This window comes from Centruroides sculpturatus, unplaced genomic scaffold, assembly GCF_000671375.1.
Source record: "Centruroides sculpturatus isolate CEXI.00-Female unplaced genomic scaffold, Cexi_2.0 scaffold223, whole genome shotgun sequence".
NCBI classification, from domain to species: domain Eukaryota; kingdom Metazoa; phylum Arthropoda; class Arachnida; order Scorpiones; family Buthidae; genus Centruroides; species Centruroides sculpturatus.
Window position 1 is genome coordinate 141,379 of NW_019384416.1, and position 23,073 is coordinate 164,451.

The window sequence follows — 23,073 nt, forward strand, 5'->3', positions numbered from 1 at the left end:
TAATATTAAATTTGATTTCCTTAATAAATTGATTTTTAAAATGTAGAATTTGTTTTAATAATTTTAACTAGTTAGCTGAGATTCATTTATTTATTTTGTAGCAATATTATATTTGTGTTTATAAACAATATTTATATATAAACAATGCACAATCGGTTTAAATTTCTTTTATTGAAATGAGAGAAATTGTGGTATAAGAATTTTGAATTTTGTTTACAGTTTAATCTATTTCTTAACCAAGCAAATTTTTTGATCAGTTATAGGACATTTAATCTTTTTTAAATGTAAAATAATGATTTAAATTGAATTTCTAATTGTGTCAAACAAAACTTGTCAAAGCAAAGTCTTAAATGAATAACTCCTATGAGTTCATTTAAATACTGTATTATCAAAATATGTTACTTTATTTCTAGGAACCACAGTATTTCTTTAATATTGTTACTCTGGGCATTAATTTTTTAATAAAATTTTATTTCTGGTAATTAAAATTAATCAAAACATAAATTTATTTTTAAAGATAATGAAGTAAAGCTCAAATTTTTTGAAATGATAAATTTTTATTTGTAATTTTTTTCCTGTACCATTATTGTAATAATAATTAGGCTGCAATTTGAAAAAATTGTAGAACTCTAAATTTCCACTGTCATTTGTCTGCCTTCCCTTAATCTTGAGAACAGAGTTATATAGATAAAATCCAAGATCAGATATGGAAATCTCAGGCAGGAGGCCCCGATTAACTATACATAAACTTCCAGTTTGCACCAGAAATCACATTATTTCAATTCAAAACTTCCCCTGAAAGCAGTTAATAGATGATCAGCACAACTCTATTGTTAAAGGAAAAGTGTGATTTTTGGGGGCAAGACACTACTAATAATTTGAGGTGGAGAGCATATATTTTAAATTAAATTAAAAATATGATTGTCATAATGCCAGGCTGCAATTTTTAATGTTACAATAATAATTAATTGTTCATTTCTTTTAAGAATATATTTTTAATATGTATAAAGATCTATTCTATATATATAACATACTTAGCTTTAAATTAATCACAATGTTTTTTCTATCACAAAAAATAAATAAATATTGAAATGGCACCAGGAATTGATGAATCATCATTAAATTTTTACTATGAATAATCTACATTGGGAACATGTGGGCAAAAGCTCACAGGGCAAGCAAGCAAAGTGACTGGGAAGAGTAAGCCCATAATTTAACTATAAGAAAGGGAATTTTACATTAATGCAATCAGAAGTCATAGATTTTTTTTATGTAGTAGTATTTTTTAGATATTAAACAGTACTGTAAAGATAAACCAAACAAAAACTAATTTATTTACATTGTTGCTAGTGATTGAAAGGAATTGTGCATTAAATTTAATACTTTTTTTACAAAATTAAACTTATGAATTTTTCATAGATTCTGTAAAATTACTGTTAATAATAATTCAAATTTTACTTTAAAATCTAAATGTAGATTGAAGCTTACAAATTATGTAAAGCTGCATAATTATGTAACCAGGAAGTTTACTTGTAGATGTCTAACTTTATACTGCAAGACAAAGAACAATAAAATAAATTTTATATTCTTACCTATTTTAAAATGAACAATAGGCTTTTAGTATGTTTACAAATCACTAAAATTTTAAGTTTTCTTTTTTTTCTAATTCCATCCAAAAGAAATTTTATTTTACTTGTTTTTCAATGTGTGTACACTGTATATGGTGTTCAAAAATTTATTATATTTTAATTATAATTTTTTGTAATCAATTTACCAAAAGAATTATTTGAAACCAAAATTTTTTCAATTAAATCAAAAGCAAGAGATTAAAAACTATTAGTGCATTTTATGCAATAATAATTTCAAAAATTTTTAATACATTTAGGAATAATTGAATTCATATAACAAGGCAATGTATTTTTTTTTTATTATTATAACAATGAAAGAAGCAAAGTATGTAAATCTAAAGATTTTCTAAATGACTAATGAAGTTAAAAGTGCATATTTACTGTTCTTAGGGATTTAGGTTTGAATATGAGTCAGATGATCAAGAATTTTTCAGGATAATCTGGTTCAAATTTGTCCATAATTGTTCCTTGCCTTTCATTATTTAGCCATCCCATTACAAGCCTAACCAAATCTATAATGAGAATGACTAAATGCCCTTCAAAATTTAACCAGCAAATATTAGCTGGTTTAATTTTGAAGGTTTTATTGGTGTTGTTTATTAATATATAACCATCTGTGGGAAGATATAGACTAAATGCCCTCTTAATTAATACATACAAGATAGAAATACAGAGTAATACAAGAAAATAAAAACTTATATAATTTAATTAATGATATTACTTTATAAATTTATATGTATTACATATAAATTTAATGATAAATTTATATGTAATATTAAATTTGATTTCCTTCCTTAATCATCATAAATTTGTAGATTTATAAAATTATAATTTTTTCTTTTTATGCATTTATTCTCAAGTTATAAAATAATTTTAATGTATCAATAGTTGAATAAATTAAAAGTATCTCAATTTCTTAATGGTAAGATTATTATAATATTTAAATTATTCTTTATTAAAAAATAATAAATGTATTAAAATTTCATAACAGGTTTATTTATTAATGATAAATTAATTTTATTATTTATTTAAAAATAGAATTATTTAATTGAAGATAATGAAATGGTAATTTGTCGGATTTTTAAATTAATGATGTTGATTTGTATAAAATCTTTATTTTTTATTTTTATTTATTAATATCAATAAAAACAATGGTCAATAACACTTTAATATTTGATTATTAAAGTGTTATTGACCATTACTATCAGGTGATATAGAAATTCTAGATCTTACCATAAAGTAATATTTTTAAATAATAAATTTTAACAGTTAATTCATTTACAATAAAAATGTGTTTACTATATAGATTTAAATATTATTTTTGTAGTTGTTAAAATTGGGAAGAAAAATCTTGGGACCAAAACTCTTCAGACTTCTTATGAAACACACATTTTATGGTCATTTTGTGGCAGGAGAAGATTCTCAAAAAATCAGACCAATTATTGAACGACTTCATTCGTTTGGTGTCAAATCAATATTAGATTATAGTGCTGAAGAAGATATAAGTGAAGAGGAAGCTAAAGAAGCAGAAATGAAGTTAGTATAAAAGTTTCAGAACTAAATTTTTAAAATTTTATATATATCCATAATTAAGAATTTTTTTTAGAAACATAAAAAAGTTAATGCTATAAAGTTCATTAATTACTAAATTTTTATCTTGATTCAACTTTTAGTTTATAATAATACAGCTATAAATTTAATCAACTAATAATTCAATATTGTATTTAAGGATTGTAATCTTTAGAAATAATATAAAAATTTGTATTATTCAAAATTATGATAGTTGTTCAAGGTTAACCATAATTAATGTTTAACCAAATTTAAATTACTCAAGTAGTAAAAAGTTAAATATTTTATTGAAATTTAATTGCAATTTAACTGATTTCATAAACTAATCAAATTATAAACAGATTAATTTTAACCACTATTAGTTAATTATTTGTTTTATTCTTATTTTTCAAGGATACTGTTAAATCAAGAGAAATAAGATAGCTTAAACGATTTCATAAAAACTGTCCTGAAGTATGAATATACAGTCGACCCCCCCCCCATAACACTGTTGATTATTCTGTTTTATATGAATTCCATGTTGTACAAGTCACTTAGATTTTACAAATATGTGAGTCGTTCACAGCCCAGCACATGTATTTGTAAAATCTAAGTGACTTGTACTGTACGACATGGAATTCATATAAAACAGAATAATCAATAGTGTTATAGGGGGTTGACTGTATGTATGTGTGTATATATATATACACATACAAGTACATGTACAGTACCATACATATCATTTCATAAGGTTATACAATTTAATGTATGTACCGTATTTATAAAAAGTTTTTTCCTTCTTTATATTTAATAAGAAAGAATAAATCAAAGAAAACTTCTCTGAAATCAATGTATTTGATTTCAGAGAAGTTTTCTTTGATTTATTCTTTCTTATTAAAATGCAAACAAAATATTATAAAAACAAAATTCATTGATTAAAATAAGCTAGTTAATTACTTGAAATTAAGTTAAATGATTAAATTCCAAGTTAACAATTTTTTGTTTGTAAATATTATTTAGCACTAAACTTTTGATTTGATATAAAGAATGCACTGAATAAAAACATTTAGATTCTTTTTACAAAATTAAATTTTTCTGGAAATTATTAAAATGAATTGCAGTTGAATGAATTGTTGATTTGTAAAAATTTTGATTGAGGGTATGATTATAATTTTTATAACAAAATGTAATACAAGTTAATATAATTATAGAATTATCTCAAATATTATTATGTAATTTACATATTTTTTATTCAGAACATAGATAATTTTTCTTCATAAATCTAAAATCTCATTTGTGTGAATGTTTCTCCACTGTTATGTACTTATTATAATGAAAGTTTATTGTAGAAAATACAATGAAAACTTTTTTATGTTTTAATATGAGAATTATGCATAAATTTATAGTTACTTGTGCAAGTTTATTATGAATCTAATGGACTTATATCATGCAAACAATTATTCTCACTGTATGTTTATATACATCTCAATGTTTTAAAATGTATAAAAATAGAATGTTTATGACAGGTAATTGAATAAGCAAAAATAATGAAATATAAGTTTTTATGAATTGGAATGAATAAAATGTTTATGCTGAGATTATATTTAATCTGATGAATGGTAACTGAAATTTCCAAGAATATAATTTAATTGTATGTTTTAAAAATGCACACTATAAGTTAATATATTAAGTCAATAGGAAATATTACTCATGTGAAAAAAACTATTGTTTGCATATGTTTTTCTAATATATGAGGATTAATAATAAATCTTATCATTGTAATGCCATAAATGTTGTTTTAATTTTTTATTTTAAAATTACTTTACAAATATGATATATTGTACAATAAAGATTTTATTTTGATGATTTTATTTTTCTTCAGAGGTTGTATATCTGCTGCTGATGATGACCAAGAAGGTAAATTTTATTTATTATTTCTAGTAAATAATTATTAATTTATTGAATATTAGGATGTTCTGAATATTCTTAATTAATAAACCATATTTTATCAATTTTATATACATAGAAAATCTATCAAAAACATGGTTTTAAATATTAAGACCTGAAATAGTTGTCCAGTCAAACAACAAATTGAAATTATTTCATAGCTGAATTCAATACAAATATTTGTCTTCTATACTATAAATCGTTATAAAGATCAAACAGATTACTGAAGATTGAAACAATGGTTTTTCGGCAAACTATCTTCTCAGTTTCACAATGAAACAATGCATTATTCAGGCTAGGATTTTCAGTTGAAATGACTCATCTTTCCCAATTGAAAGATGTCTCCTCCTAATAAGAAGTTATTTCAATCATACTTTTACTTTTCAGGGTTTTATAGAATATAACATAGGGAAAGTATAGTGAGTGATAAAATTTTGATCCCCTGGTGTTTTGCATTTCTCAATGTTTTGAAATTTAAGAACCCCAAAAATGTAAAAAAAAAATTTATTTAATTATATCTGTGTCTATTTTGCATTATATCTCAAAATTGGATGAATCAAAAATTTATAAACATGGCAGGATTATTTCTATGTATGGGCCATTGATGCCATTAAATTTTGATAATTAAAGTTCGAGGGATGGGGAGTTAGAAGTAATGTTGAATGGGGTCAAACTTAATGGAAACTTCTCATTATTGAAATTTACAATTTTTTTTTAAAACATCTCTACTCTCAAAAGTAAACCTTTGCCTTTTTATAATAATTAATAATATAAAAATTATTTTTTAATAAACTCTTATAACAGATATTAACACACAATTTTAACTTTGAGCTGGTGTTTTTAGTTTTTTTTAAGCTTAAATATTTTTTAAATAGAGAAATTTATCATAATTTAAAAAAATTATTCCTTTTAAGCTTTTATTATTTAAATTTTACTTCATAATATATAAAAGCTGATAAAAATTTATCAGATTTTCTTTCTGATCTCCTTAATCTCCTGTTCAAGTGTAAGGAAAGCTGGGTTGGAGCCCTTTTAGCTTTTTTATATCTTATAGTTGAGAAATTAATTTCATAATGCTTCTTCTTATATAATTTATATTAACATTTTTACTATTTCTTATATAAACATAAATAGTTTTGAGACAGTGGTTTCAAACAAAACCAATTATTATTGTAGTTCTGAAATACACTGTGATAACTTCACATTTTTTAATTAAAGTTAAAGAAATTATTTTACATATATTATTATATAAAATAGTTTCATAAAAGATAATGAATAATATGAGATGTTAATCCATTCATGTCAATTAATTATGCATTATATTATTTGGTAAAACAAGTTAAATTATTTTCTCTAGGAAAAAATTGTAGATGCTTGACTTGCAATGTTAGCTGGTAGTGAAGATAAATTCTTTTTATGAATCTCGGTTAATATTGACAAAATAATATTTATCCTATAACATTTAATTGGACTACAGACTAGTATATTATCTTAAGTAAATAAATAAAATAAATATTTTTATTTTTTAAACTGTCAGAAGGAATACTTAGCTGGTTGATTGACAACATAAAACTAGATTAGTAAAAACACTGCATTCCTAATTTTAATCAAATATAATATGTCTTTCAGTAATAACTTTTTGTATTTGCATTTAAATAACAACAATTTTTTTAATGATTTATCATTTATTAGGGAAGCTAAAACAGTATCGACCATACAAGGAGTTTGCTGACAGAAGAAAATATCATGTTACTGCAAGAACATATTTTTACTTAAGTGAAGCACAGTGTGAAAAAAACATGGAAACATTCCTTAAATGCATAGATGCTGTAGCAGGTAATTTTATTTTTAATATACATATTTAAATCAAATGTTTAATAATAATTAATAAAATAGTTTGATTTAGTCATAAGAATATAATAGTTTTAGCTTACTTGACTAATTATTTTATGTTTTTAAATTAAATGTTATTAACAATCAGGAATATATAGCCTTTCAAAATTAATTAATTAATTTGATTTAAATTCAATTGCGACACATACCGAAAATCAGAAGTATTATCTTACTCACATGTGCATTGAAATGTAATTTGAATAACTGTGTCATCAATGATTCATATCATGAATGTAATGACATGAGGCAATCCCAGTACCACTAATTTCTGAATTGGAAGGCCTATTGTTGATTGGTCAGGCCATCAACTTTCTGTAGCACAAGAAGTATTGGGAGTTGATCATCTGTGGAGGACTCTTGCCAAGTAGCTTGTTCAGCAACTGGAGCAAATATGACATTCAAAATTTTGTTCTTAATTAGAAGTGTTTGAAACCCAAAGTTTGACTGTAATTTGTAATATATCCAAAATATAAAAGTATTAAGCACAAACACAGTTCATTAATTATTGCAGATAAGCATTATTCATTAACAAATGTCTGCACAACATATTACATTGCATTTACAAACTTGTTGAAGATTTTGGACAATATTCTCAATTTATTGGATATGACTTGAACATTTCCTGTAAGCCTATAATCATTACATGATCAACTGGGTATTGCTACACTGACAATATAATGTATCTTATTCTATAATAATAATAATTTTTTTCTTTTGTATTAAATAAAATTTCATTATTGCAAATATTTATTAATATTTTGTTTGTGTATTTTGATGCAAAAGCTAATATAAATTTAAAAACATTAAAATATTACTGTTAGTTATTAGCATATATAATAAAGTGAAATTAATTTAAATAATATATTCTTATAAGGATTATATAATTTAACAAAATTTTAATAAATTTTTAGGTACTACAAAAGGTACAGGCTTTGCAGCTATAAAAATGACAGCTTTGGGCAGACCTCAGTTGCTGGTAAGTAACATCCTAAAGCATGCATAGTCAAGCTGTGCAAAATAAATACCTGTACTCCTTTTTTAATAGCATGGAAACTTTTTAATTTCATTTGAAATTTGGAATTAAAATTCAATAATTCTTATTTTTGGCAATTTAATTTGTCTTTTAAGATTTAATTGAACTTGAATTAATTAATGATTACAATAGCTGCTAGTTTCAATTTTGAATGGCATGTAAACACATTAAGTGTATTATATATAGTAAAATCTCATTAAAGCAATATAAAAAAATTCTGCTTTATAAAAATACAGGATATATTTTATAAAGCAATTTTGTATATTAAAAATTACATTAAAGTTAAAAACTAAGTATATTTTATGCCAGTTATAAAAATTTGCAGTTATGGTTTAAAAAAATGTTTAATGAAATGCTCTTTTAATGCCACACATTTGATAAACAATTTAGAATTGTTGTTTGTTTATTCATTTCTGCAACTTTATAAGATACTAGCTGTTACCCACAACTTTGCCTATGCGGATTTTGCAAGCAAACTCCATTTATATTCAGTATTTTAACAACCATAGTAATTGTTATATAACATTTTACTGCTGAGAATAATGAGAATTGCTGAGAATCAAACGAACTGTTTTCAATTTGATCAATTTTCTGAAATGTTTACAATCATTCTATAATTGAACCAATATGCAATAACAAATTCAAATTTAAAATGGTTCAAACATTTGGTTAAAAAATCGAAATATATAAAAATATTTATAACAATGTCTGAAATGTTATCAATTTAATATACTTAAGCACTCAACAAAGACTAAACATAGTTGAAATCAAAAAATCGCATCTAAAACTGTACAGTAGAAGCAGTTATTTAGGTTAAGCCTTAATGCTCTCCCTCTCCCCATGGGGGAATTTCCAAAAATCCCTTCTTAGTGTGCATTTTCATGACGAACCCTAACTGTGTACCAAATTTCAACTCTTTAGGTTCAGCAGTTTGCTCTGGGTGATGATGGATCAGTCAGTCAGTACAAGTAATTTTATATATTTAGATATATCAAGAAATTATCTTTTATAAATATTTTTTATCTTAATAAAAATAGTTTAACCTTTACATGATATTCATTTTAGAATATTTTAAAATGATGGTTGATTACAATAAATCATATTATAAATATTAAATCAACATTATTATTTATTTTTTATCATAAATATAAATTAACAAAGTCATTTAATATGAAGGAGTAATATTAAGAAAAATTAGAAAATTTGCTAAGAATTAACAGTTTTTAAATTATTGTTCATATATATTTTATGATGAGGTTGACAATGATCTTCAGAAAAGACCTTTATTTTGTATAAGATCTGTTCTAATCAGTACCATGAATCATACCTTCTATATTTTTAATCTTAATTATAGTCTGCATATGGCAAAACAATTCTATGCCAGACATAAATGCATGAAGTATTGATTTATGTAGTTCTTGATATTGAATATTCTATAACAATTTTTATTGACAACTCTTGTGATTTATGATGATATACTAATAATAATACTATTACTAAATTTACTAAAGATATTTGGTATTTTAATATCCTAAATAATTTCTAAAGAAAAATTGAATGAATAAAGTCAATGAAAATGAATTAATATTTAAATTATGTGTAAATATTGTTTTTATAATCCCTGGCATAAAAATTAATGATATAAAAAGCACATATTTTTTTTTTTTTTTAATAATAATCTTTATTTGTCGTAATAGGCTTTTGCCTGTTACAAGGGCGTTTAGTTTTACATAAACGCGTATTAATTTAACATCTCAATTTTTTTTTTTGTCTTATTAACATTAATATATTCTATTTGCTAATTAAAAAGCACATATTGGAATTGTATTGCATTCCTTTTGTATGATCTAATTCTATTAACAGTTGATTTAAAAAAAAAAAAAAAAATATTATAAATGAAATAATAATCAAAAAGTCAAAATTTATAAAATTAATGTAGTTTTATTTAAATTTTAATGGATAAAAATTTTTTGTATCAATGAGATTTTGCTATATATTTCATATGTTCCATTATGCAAATAAAAAATCATTTTCCCAACTATTATTTATCGAATATGTATGAGTCAGTCCCTATTATATTGAAAATTCATTGTTAATAATTTATTTCAGCTATTAAGATTTGGATTATACATAAATTCTTCATAATAGTTTAACAAATATTTTAAAATGTATATCAATTTATTTATTCAAAAGAATCTTAATATATTCTATAATTCTTTAGATTATATTTTGTAAAATATAATTTAAAGTTTTATTTTTTACATTACAACATTAATAATGTTAAAAGAAAATTTTTATATCAAAATTAATAGGTAATTTGGAACTTAAAATAATTATTTGAATTTAAATTAGATGGCTATTTTATCAGTAATTTGAAAGTATATATTCTGATAAAATAGAGTAGAGTAGATTTTTAAAAAAATTATCTGACACTTAATTTGAATTAGCAACTTGCAGAATACAGTTTCAACATCTAATTTTTGTATTAAACAACTAAATGTATTGTCATAAGTTATAATGAAGATGATTATATGATGAACTTAAACCTTAAATTGGAATTGAACTAAATTCAGATTGATTTCCACAGTGTGTCAATGTTTTATTTTATTGTGTGATAAATATCTCTCATTTCTAAGTACTAAATTAGAATATACGGTAATATTGAATTGCTATATTTTTGTTCTGCTTTATATAAAATATAAAGTTAAGATATAATTGATTATTCTATATAATAATTGAAAATGGTTGATACAAAAGGTAATGCTTATGAAATAAAAAGCAAAGTTACTTCCCATTTTCTCAACATTTTTTATATCTAAGTATATAATGTATTCTCAAATTGGAAAGACAAGCAAACAATGAAAAGAAAATAATTTTTCAATTTTATAATAATCAAATGTTTTCATATAAATATATTTAAAATAATAGCTGGGAAAATCAGATGACAACAATTATAAAAACTTCTTTTGATGGATTCTAAAATGCTTAAACTTACTTTATGGAATAATGAGTTTAAGCATTTTAAAATTAAATTTCATTAAAACATATATATGTAATAAATTTTAAATTAATAATTCATGTTAATTGATTTTATACAATAATTGTTAAATAATGTAAAAATCAATGGCAGACTAGAATTTGTATATTATTCAAAAATGTCAGTTTGTAAATTCACTCATTAAGTTAAATAAAATCAATCATAATATAAATTTTTGTCAAAAGTTTTCAAATAAAAAAAAAATTCTAGTATGTCAGAGATTAGAATTTTTGATTGTAATCAAATTAATTGTAAAATGTTCTCATAATTATTTTGCTAATATTTTTTCATTTAGTTAAATACAGGAAGATAAAGTTAGTAAAAATTATAAAATTTATAATAGTTTCATTTTTAATATATTAAAATGTTACATTTATAATTATGTGGATCAAAACAAAAGTGAATGAGTTGAATGAGCAAATAATAGTACTAATATTTAAAAAAAATTTCAATTAATTTAATACATTAAAAACTTCACTTTTATTATTTAAAACTGATAAAAAGCTTTAGAAAATGACATGTTTTATACATGCCATTTTAGTTTCTGTACTTGTATCTTTTTAACTTCTTTCCAGTTTGTTCAAAAATAATTAAACAAATAATTTTTAGTAATTTTCAACAAAATGATTTATAGTACTATAAAAATATTTTTTAAAGAGATATATAATGTTAATCTTGGTGTTGTTAAATATTTCTATTTAAATATTGTTTATCTTCACAATTGGAGCTATCATTTAACTAAAACAAATAAAAATCTAACTTCTGTGGAATTTATTTAAAGTTTAAGTATAATGTAAATAGACTTTCTTATTCAGTTATCAGTTCTTTCACGAGGGTAAAAATCATTTTTAATACATTAAAAAAGTTTAGTAATACTTATATAAAGTGCAAAATAAAAAAGTTTTATACAGTAATATAGAATATTATTCATCTAGTATTATTTTATGTATTACTTTTTTAAACAGAAGTTGCTCCTTACTTTTTAATATTAAAAAGATATTGTTTAATATCACATTTCTGTACAGTTATTAAAATCTTCTAGATAAATGAATATCATAATTATTAATTTGATTAAGTGAAATATAATTGTGAAAACGAGAGAGGCATTCATTCTTGCCAAATTTCAAAGTGGAAAATTGATTTATTTATTAATGTTAATTAAAAGAAAAGTCAACTTAAAATCAGAATTTCAATTTTCTCACTTACATTGTAAATTCTCAGCATGTAATAAATTTATGAAGGCACTTATTTACAATACTTCAACAAAACATATAGTTCTTGCTTAATGGCTGAAAACATCATTTGTTCAAATTTATACTTCCAATGGTGATTTATATCTTCAAAAGCATATTAAATCAAAAATGAAAAATTTGATTGTCTTTTTTTCTTTTTCAAATAAAAATAATTTAAAATTATCGTTATTTATATAATTTTCGATTATTATTACTGTTCTTGTGTAAGATTTATTGATTCTATTAGTGTGTATAAATATAAAATCTTTGCTATCAAATCTAATATCAAGTTCAATGACTTGATAGCCTAATTTTTAAGACAAATTATATTTTAAATGTACAAATAGAGATTGTTCTGTAGCAAGCATAAAACAGCATAACTGATGCATTGTGACACATGCTATTTTGTTATACTGTATATCATATTTCCTGTTCATTTCCTTAAACATTCACAGTCCATTCTGTTTAAGGAAAGATTTGATATTATATAAAGAAATGTTGAGATTGAAGTAGAATATCATTATTAAAATTTCTGATATAATTTTCATCCTTGATATTCATATTTGAGTTTAAATTATTTTTACATTTGTAAAGTTTATGAACTTGCACAAAAACCTTAAGATTTTTGATTTAAATAATTATTTACTTTTTTGATCCATATAAATATGATTTTTAATTTTATTTGCTTTTCATATTCATAAAAATTAAAAAATAAATAAATTTTCTAAAAAGATTCCTTTTATTTCAAGTTTTTTAAATATGAATGATAAATACTTACATTACATTTTAAAATTTAAAAATTTACTTTTAAAAATAATTGAAAATTTTGATAATTTTAATATAATTTTTTAAGAAACTAAAATTAGTATTTTTTACATATAGTAATTTTTGTATCATATATATAATAATAAATTAAAATTGGAATCTTTTTAGGATAAAATACTTTTTATAGAATCATTTTGTCATTCAAAATAATAGGGAAAATTTTTTGTTCAAAAATTTTCTTGAAAAATATATTTTATAAAAATATATTATGTATGTAAATTTTATTATAAATTCCAAATTTTAAACTGAATAGAAATTTATTCCATGCATCGTATTCCGATGGCATTGTGAAAGTTTATGCTCAGTTCATTATTTTGAGACGCACAAAATAATGTATTTATTTGTGTAGACTTTCAATTTCCATATGTTTGCAAGAGCACAGCTTCATGCTGGATGCCAACAGCCTTTGGCAATGTTAACTCAGACTGCTCTTTTCCAGGTTCCATCGCAACAGCTTTCCTAAGTGGACGTATTGAAGTTATTCTTTCTTAGTTACAGTATTGCCTTTAAGGGTTCTTGCTGAAGAGGGGGAACCCAAGAAGGCAGTGTTTCCTCAGGGTGATATTAAATCCTCCTTTAATGGGGGTGGTCAGGTGAGCATGGGATCTGATATCCCATTGAAATAAGCACACCTGTTTGTTACAGTCAATACCAGTTCTAAAATCTGGTTAGGTAAAAACAAAATGTATAAATAAATAAAAAAAATATGAAGCAATACTTGATTTTTTCATCCTATGTGCATTTAAAAAAAATTTCAATTAATTTAATACATTAAAAACTTCACTTTTATTATTTAAAACTGATAAAAAGCTTTAGAAAATGACATGTTTTATACATGCCATTTTAGTTTCTGTACTTGTATCTTTTTAACTTCTTTCCAGTTTGTTCAAAAATAATTAAACAAATAATTTTTAGTAATTTTCAACAAAATGATTTATAGTACTATAAAAATATTTTTTAAAGAGATATATAATGTTAATCTTGGTGTTGTTAAATATTTCTATTTAAATATTGTTTATCTTCACAATTGGAGCTATCATTTAACTAAAACAAATAAAAATCTAACTTCTGTGGAATTTATTTAAAGTTTAAGTATAATGTAAATAGACTTTCTTATTCAGTTATCAGTTCTTTCACGAGGGTAAAAATCATTTTTAATACATTAAAAAAGTTTAGTAATACTTATATAAAGTGCAAAATAAAAAAGTTTTATACAGTAATATAGAATATTATTCATCTAGTATTATTTTATGTATTACTTTTTTAAACAGAAGTTGCTCCTTACTTTTTAATATTAAAAAGATATTGTTTAATATCACATTTCTGTACAGTTATTAAAATCTTCTAGATAAATGAATATCATAATTATTAATTTGATTAAGTGAAATATAATTGTGAAAACGAGAGAGGCATTCATTCTTGCCAAATTTCAAAGTGGAAAATTGATTTATTTATTAATGTTAATTAAAAGAAAAGTCAACTTAAAATCAGAATTTCAATTTTCTCACTTACATTGTAAATTCTCAGCATGTAATAAATTTATGAAGGCACTTATTTACAATACTTCAACAAAACATATAGTTCTTGCTTAATGGCTGAAAACATCATTTGTTCAAATTTATACTTCCAATGGTGATTTATATCTTCAAAAGCATATTAAATCAAAAATGAAAAATTTGATTGTCTTTTTTTCTTTTTCAAATAAAAATAATTTAAAATTATCGTTATTTATATAATTTTCGATTATTATTACTGTTCTTGTGTAAGATTTATTGATTCTATTAGTGTGTATAAATATAAAATCTTTGCTATCAAATCTAATATCAAGTTCAATGACTTGATAGCCTAATTTTTAAGACAAATTATATTTTAAATGTACAAATAGAGATTGTTCTGTAGCAAGCATAAAACAGCATAACTGATGCATTGTGACACATGCTATTTTGTTATACTGTATATCATATTTCCTGTTCATTTCCTTAAACATTCACAGTCCATTCTGTTTAAGGAAAGATTTGATATTATATAAAGAAATGTTGAGATTGAAGTAGAATATCATTATTAAAATTTCTGATATAATTTTCATCCTTGATATTCATATTTGAGTTTAAATTATTTTTACATTTGTAAAGTTTATGAACTTGCACAAAAACCTTAAGATTTTTGATTTAAATAATTATTTACTTTTTTGATCCATATAAATATGATTTTTAATTTTATTTGCTTTTCATATTCATAAAAATTAAAAAATAAATAAATTTTCTAAAAAGATTCCTTTTATTTCAAGTTTTTTAAATATGAATGATAAATACTTACATTACATTTTAAAATTTAAAAATTTACTTTTAAAAATAATTGAAAATTTTGATAATTTTAATATAATTTTTTAAGAAACTAAAATTAGTATTTTTTACATATAGTAATTTTTGTATCATATATATAATAATAAATTAAAATTGGAATCTTTTTAGGATAAAATACTTTTTATAGAATCATTTTGTCATTCAAAATAATAGGGAAAATTTTTTGTTCAAAAATTTTCTTGAAAAATATATTTTATAAAAATATATTATGTATGTAAATTTTATTATAAATTCCAAATTTTAAACTGAATAGAAATTTATTCCATGCATCGTATTCCGATGGCATTGTGAAAGTTTATGCTCAGTTCATTATTTTGAGACGCACAAAATAATGTATTTATTTGTGTAGACTTTCAATTTCCATATGTTTGCAAGAGCACAGCTTCATGCTGGATGCCAACAGCCTTTGGCAATGTTAACTCAGACTGCTCTTTTCCAGGTTCCATCGCAACAGCTTTCCTAAGTGGACGTATTGAAGTTATTCTTTCTTAGTTACAGTATTGCCTTTAAGGGTTCTTGCTGAAGAGGGGGAACCCAAGAAGGCAGTGTTTCCTCAGGGTGATATTAAATCCTCCTTTAATGGGGGTGGTCAGGTGAGCATGGGATCTGATATCCCATTGAAATAAGCACACCTGTTTGTTACAGTCAATACCAGTTCTAAAATCTGGTTAGGTAAAAACAAAATGTATAAATAAATAAAAAAAATATGAAGCAATACTTGATTTTTTCATCCTATGTGCTTTTTACTCAGCTTTAGTTATATTTAAATTAGTTTTGTAGATTATCTTAATTATTAAAAATAAATAAATTTTTAAAAAATTAAAAGTAATTTCTTTGGCTAATTTAAAATTTTAAATATTGCAAATTTAATAAATTTAAAATAATGCATTTTTTTTATTTAAAAATTTAAAAATTAAATAGCATGATTTTTATTTAATTTTTCAAAATTTAAAAATACTAATTTATCTAATCAATACTAAATAGCTAATGTTAGTTTTATATTATTTCTAATTGTAATTTAAAATAATAATTTTTTATTGGCTAATTTTATAACATTAAAAAATTTCTTTTTTTCAGCTTCAGTTATCTGAGGTCATTGTTAAAACACGAAAATTTTTCAAGGAAGTTACAGGAACTGAAAAGCATATGGCTTTAGCCAATGTAACCCCTTCAGTAATTGAACATAAATTGGAAGATTTTAATATTAATACAAATCGTGACGAAGTTAAGGAATGGTTGGAACATATGGATTATGATCGGAAAGGGTAAAGACAGTTTTACTTATAAAAATAAATTATTCATACTAATATTCTTGACATGTTGATTGTTACTGCATTGTTAGGTAGATTGCTTCCCTCAGCACATCTCTCAATTAGGCATGTTATTGTGTGCGATTCTCATTTGTAACATTTATTCATCCAAATCCATAACAGACTTTCCAAAACTATCTGAGTTATCTTGTAGTTGTCATATAAAGCAAAAAGCTCTTCAAATAGACCAAATAAAAGATAAATCTATCAATTCAGATAAAAACTAGTGATAGGATGATTAATCGGAATTGGAAAAATCGGGCATATTCTGGGGATTGGAATCAAGAAAAATCTCATCACAATTTCCGATTCTTAAAAACGATTCTTTCCCATTTTATAAGAAAATTAATTATTTGTTTCATTTGAAGATTAAAAATTTTTTAAATTACAATGTTAACAATTAAATATTAGTTTTTTGAAAACTTTCACATCAATAAAGCAGAATTACACAATGGCTCGTCCAAGAGGTGACATCCATCGTGGTGGACTTTTCTTTTGTGTGGTCAGAAAGACAACAGATTGCACTCGGTCAGTTCTAACTGTCCCCATTTTAGGGAAGATAGGATGACTTTAGGGTTACCATTTGGCTGGCATTGGGCCAGCTTGACTGGAAATCTGTATTCTGTATATCTATATAGGCCTAAATATTAAAAGTAAAATGTTTCTCATTGTTCACCCAAATATTGTAAATTTTAAAATTAATTTCATTAAGATAAGTATGTATAAAAGATAAAAATACTACAAAACTACTATTGTTCAGCCCACCAAGAGAAGCCAGTTAGTGTAGAAAAGTGTTCAATAAAATATGAGATAAGCAGTGGGTCAGGGGTTAATCTTGTATTAACCAGTTAATCTGCACAGGCTGGCAAAGCCCGATCTTGGAGTCGTTGGGATGGCTAGGAGGACAAAACGAGTGGGGAGTGCATCGGTAAGTCAACAGGTTTCCTCAGAGAGACAGGAGACAGGTTTAACAAATAACAAAATAAAGGTTTATTTTATAACTAAAGTTAATTTACAGGAGTATACATAAGGAAGTTACTGATTATTGCACAAATCTATCTATAATGGCAATCCAACTATTCACTATGCCACGTGAGAGTTTACAAAGGCTCTAGAATGAGAGTTATATTATTGGCGGTCAGGTATACCTTATGTTGGGTGACGGTATGCGACGATCATTCTAGACCAAGGGTGGGCAACCTTTTTTATAACATGGGCCAGAATAAATTTTACGCTTTTTCCGCGGGCCATAGTAGTTAATTGACACCTTGTGACCTGTAAATTTTTAGTCTAATAAATAAATAAAAAGAAATTAATTACTACAGTCGACCCCCCTATAACACTGTTGATTATTCCGTTTTATATGAATTCCATGTTGTATGAGTCACTTAGATTTTACAAATGCGTGTGCCGGGCTGTGAACGGCTCACCTATTTATAAAATCTAAGTGACTTTAAAGACAATAAAAACAGCACTATGTAGTTGGATACGACAGACATTACATTTTCTAATTGCATAGCTTTTGCACATAAATTTTCTTGATGGATGATGCGATGAAATATAAATAATTTTGAAAAATTCTGTTCTCCCATTTTTTGTTTGAATAAGGAAATGACTCCCTTATTTTTTCCTGTCATTGCTGCCGCAACACTTCAGAAAATAATATTCAACTTAAACTAGACAAATTACATCGAAAAATATTTATTTATAATTTCTTCTAAGCATCTCGCGGGCCGGATAGAAACTCTTCGCGGGCCGGGGGTTGCCCACCGTTGTTCTAGACTATGGAAGCTGGCTGGCTGTCACAGGCTTATGTCTTCTACTGGCTTCTCATTGGACAGGACTGGGATGGGAGACACTTGTACTCAGACCTTCCTGATGATCGCGTGGAGGGACAGTTGCACTGAGGGGACGATCACTCTGAACTTCCCATGATGATCGTTTTTATACGATCGTCATTTGCACCAAGCCAACAGATCGTTCACTCGTTATGATGACTAATTGGCACATGCACGTTGACTAATTAACAAACAGACGATGACTTGCTTTTCTTCCTTCCTACCCTGTCAATGTGTAAGATTTGACATCTGACCTATTTCGGTTATAACTTGTGATAAATTTTTTTTCATCCTCTAATGTAAAAATAGGTTAAACTCAAAAATTTACGCCTTGAAAACGCTAGGACTCACAAAAATAACATCAGTAAATACATTGTATTATTTTTCTGCTAATAAATATATGAAACAATGTCATCAAAACTCATGAAATTATTGTTTTCTGGTGCCAAATATATAGTGTATTATTTATATTTATTTATCATGAATATACTCCTTTCTGATGCCAGATGCAAGAATGCATTTTACAAGACGACATGTAGGTGGTAGGTTAATAACAGGTTTCCAACTATGATTTAACTCATTTACAGAAATCAGTGGTTTAATAAAGTCACTCTTTAAACATATGACAATGTAAATAGAATATCTAAAATAGCATCATTATCCAGAAGTCAATTGAAATAAGATTTAGACAATTTGTCAATTTAAGTACAGTTTAATTTATTAGAGAGCTGAAAATATTTACATTATTTCTTGAACTTTAAGTTATTTGATTCATCAATTGAAGAAACTTTCAAATTAGAGTAATGAAATTTTGTAATTAAAAGATTGTTGTTCCAATGACTAATTTTCATAAAGTTCCTTTGATTGATGACACCTATTGATGGATCAAAATGCAGCTTTACCAGCTTTCTGATAAAGAATAAATAAATTTAAATACTGAATCATTCATTACTTACAGTAAAACCATTTTAAAATATTTGACATACTTTTGAAAAAAGAAAATATAATAGATTTTTTTTTTTATACAAAAATATTATATTGTATTTCCAACAATAAATCCAGAACTATGCTATAATTTGTCAGAATGTTTTAACTTGTGTAATGATGTATGATATTTTTATTTCAGATTAATGAATTTATTTTCATGGAGTGGATTAGTTGACATGAACTACCTTATATCTGAATTATTTATAGTGCCAAACATAAAGGTAAAATTATTTAAATATTAACATTAATAAAACTAGTAAATAGCTGAGGCAATAATTACATTTTAAAAATTTTCACAATAATTTAATCGAAGAAAACACAAGAATTTGTCCATCAACTTTCATCCTTTTTTACACCTCAGGAATAAGCATTCTTACAGTTGGGTCAACATTTTATTGTAGACTTTTATCTGCCTTAATATGTAATCTACCTGTGTTTTCTTCAATTAATTCCTTGTGAAAATTTTTAAGATTTTCTTGTAAATTTTTAAAATTATTTAGTTTATTCTTTTAGGTAAAGTAAATCTGACTAAATTTAATTCTATAATTTTATTATTTACTTTTGTTAATACAATAAAGCTAACATTGCAAAATAATAAAATAATGTAAAAAAATCCTTTAACAAACAGAATAAGTTATAAAATGATTCCAGCACTTTCTACTATTAGTTCAAGAGTTTTCTGATGATTACCTAGTATCAAAAGCAATTGAACCTTTTTTATAAGCTATTCTGTTCCATAAAAACTGTTTCCTTATTATATTAATATGACATATCTCAGATTTTAAATTTTGGTTAGTTTGATCATATATATATGATCAAACTAAATTTTTACATACTTAACTAATAATAGTTCACGAAAATTATTATTTTCGTGAACTATTAGTACTTAAGTATGTAAATTTTCTCTTCTCGTCTTCTGTCGATACAGGTGGTCCTTCTCGAAACTTGTTTCAATGTTGCCAGATCTTGACGCTTCTGCTTCTGATGTTGCCGAATGTTTTTCCCTTATTCCATACTTGCTTTGGTTAGTTTGATCATATATGATCAAACTAACCAAAATTTAAAATCTGAGATATGTCATATTAATATAATAAGGAAACAGTTTTTATGGAACAGAATAGCTTATAAAAAAGGTTCAATTGCTTTTGATACTAGGTAATCATCAGAAAACTCTTGAACTAATAGTAGAAAGTGCTGGAATCATTTTATAACTTATTCTGTTTGTTAAAGGATTTTTTTACATTATTTTATTATTTTGCAATGTTAGCTTTATTGTATTAACAAAAGTAAATAATAAAATTATAGAATTAAATTTAGTCAGATTTACTTTACCTAAAAGAATAAACTAAATAATTTTAAAAATTTACAAGAAAATCTTAAAAATTTTCACAAGGAATTAATTGAAGAAAACACAGGTAGATTACATATTAAGGCAGATAAAAGTCTACAATAAAATGTTGACCCAACTGTAAGAATGCTTATTCCTGAGGTGTAAAAAAGGATGAAAGTTGATGGACAAATTCTTGTGTTTTCTTCGATTAAATTATTGTGAAAATTTTTAAAATGTAATTATTGCCTCAGCTATTTACTAGTTTTATTAATGTTAATATTTAAATAATTTTACCTTTATGTTTGGCACTATAAATAATTCAGATATAAGGTAGTTCATGTCAACTAATCCACTCCATGAAAATAAATTCATTAATCTGAAATAAAAATATCATACATNTAATTTATATATAATACTAAACAGACGATAGCAAACTCAATTTAGCCGCTCCGTAGCGTGGCGCAGGGTCGGAGGTAAGTAGTTCGGCTGCTCATCCACTATTGGTCCAGACTCTATCAATCTTGTCGCGAAACGACGTTATAGGAGGTACTTTATACGAAAGTTTCTACAATTTTTTCGCTACGTTATAGGAATTGTCGTTATAGGAACGTACGTTATAGGGGGGTCGACTGTTATATATATATATATATAAAATAAAAACAGGAATGTTATTTTAAATTATTTGCTTCTGCTTGCAATTTGAATCTTCTATGAAAATAGCAATTGATATAATCTTAATACTTTACTTACTTATGGAATTTAAACTTTTAAAAAACTAATGTTTGTGAAAAAATCACTAAATTATTTACTATTGTGCTTTTTACTTGTTGTATTGTACTTTATATTTTTATATAATGCCAAATTCTTATGTAATTGTATTGTAGAAAAATACACAAAAAAAATCAATTTTTCTTTCCATTCTGACTTACGGCGGGTGGATAACTTTAAAAACACTTATTTCGAGTTTTAAAGTTATTCGCCCTTCGTAAGTCAGAACAGAAAGAAAAATTGATTTTTCATGTATTTTTCTACAATACAATTAATTATGTAAGAATTTGATAAAATAATCTGATTTCATCATTTTGAATACAGGTAACCCCCGTATAACACGGCACTTCTATAGCACGGATTCGCTCTAACACGGTTCGAGAATTGGGTAAAACCCTCGTACAACAGGAAATGTAATAAATTTTTACATACTTAAGTAATAATAGTTCACGAAAATTATTATTTTCGTGAACTATTAGTACTTAAGTATGTAAATTTTCTCTTCTCGCCTTCTGTCGATACACGTGGTCCTTCTCGAAACTTGTTTCAATGTTGCCAGATCGCGACGCTTCTGCTTCTGATGTTGCCGAATGTTTTTCCCTTATTCCATACTTGCTTTATTCTTCATAAGTGCTTAGCACCATATAAGGAAATTTATAAAGACCTTTTAACTAGAAGCAAGCAATCTAAAATTACATACATTTTGCAAAAGGTAAAGCATGGATCTGAAGATAATGCAGAAAAATGCTCAGAGGATAAGGATAACTTGCCAAAAAGAAAACGCTCTCGGTTAATTAATAGTGTTTTTAGTGATGACGAAGAAAACATTGTTTAATTTATATTAATATGTATCACTTAAAAAAATTTTAATGAAGATATTTATCTTAATTATGAAAATATACTAGCATGTTTTTTAATTTTTGGAACCTAACCCTCCTTTTTATATTAGTTCTTTGTTTCGTATAACACGGATTCGCATAACACAGCAATTTTTTGGAACGTAACTACCGTGTTATACGGGGGTTACCTGTAATTAATTTTTGATATATATTACATTGTGTTTAATTTAAAAATAAATTGGATAATAATTTTTAATAAAACTTATAATAATGTAATATAATACTTATTATGTGAATTAAAATTTTTTTTATTGTAAGTTTCTTTCAATATTTATGTATGTCAATATTTTAATTAAAATCATATTTTAGTCAGGTAGAATGGAATCAATCATCTCTCCATTAACTGAAGAAGAAGAAGAAATGTTCAAAAATATGATGAGACGTTTACATCACATTGCAAAGGTAATTTGAAGTTTTGTTAATTAGAATTATTAT

General features: G+C 24.5%; 1 protein-coding gene across 1 annotated transcript in view; it reads left to right on the forward strand.

The window, feature by feature from the left end:
- Window positions 1–23,073, forward strand: part of LOC111619188 (proline dehydrogenase 1, mitochondrial-like) — a 35,061-nt gene that overhangs the window by 5,065 nt on the left and 6,923 nt on the right. Inside the window, exons 2-8 of the mRNA XM_023360876.1 lie at window positions 2,956–3,164; window positions 5,059–5,093; window positions 6,816–6,959; window positions 7,928–7,992; window positions 16,584–16,771; window positions 19,781–19,862; window positions 22,948–23,046. Coding sequence (XP_023216644.1) covers window positions 2,956–3,164; window positions 5,059–5,093; window positions 6,816–6,959; window positions 7,928–7,992; window positions 16,584–16,771; window positions 19,781–19,862; window positions 22,948–23,046 — 822 coding nt within the window. The remainder of the gene's footprint in view (window positions 1–2,955; window positions 3,165–5,058; window positions 5,094–6,815; window positions 6,960–7,927; window positions 7,993–16,583; window positions 16,772–19,780; window positions 19,863–22,947; window positions 23,047–23,073) is intronic.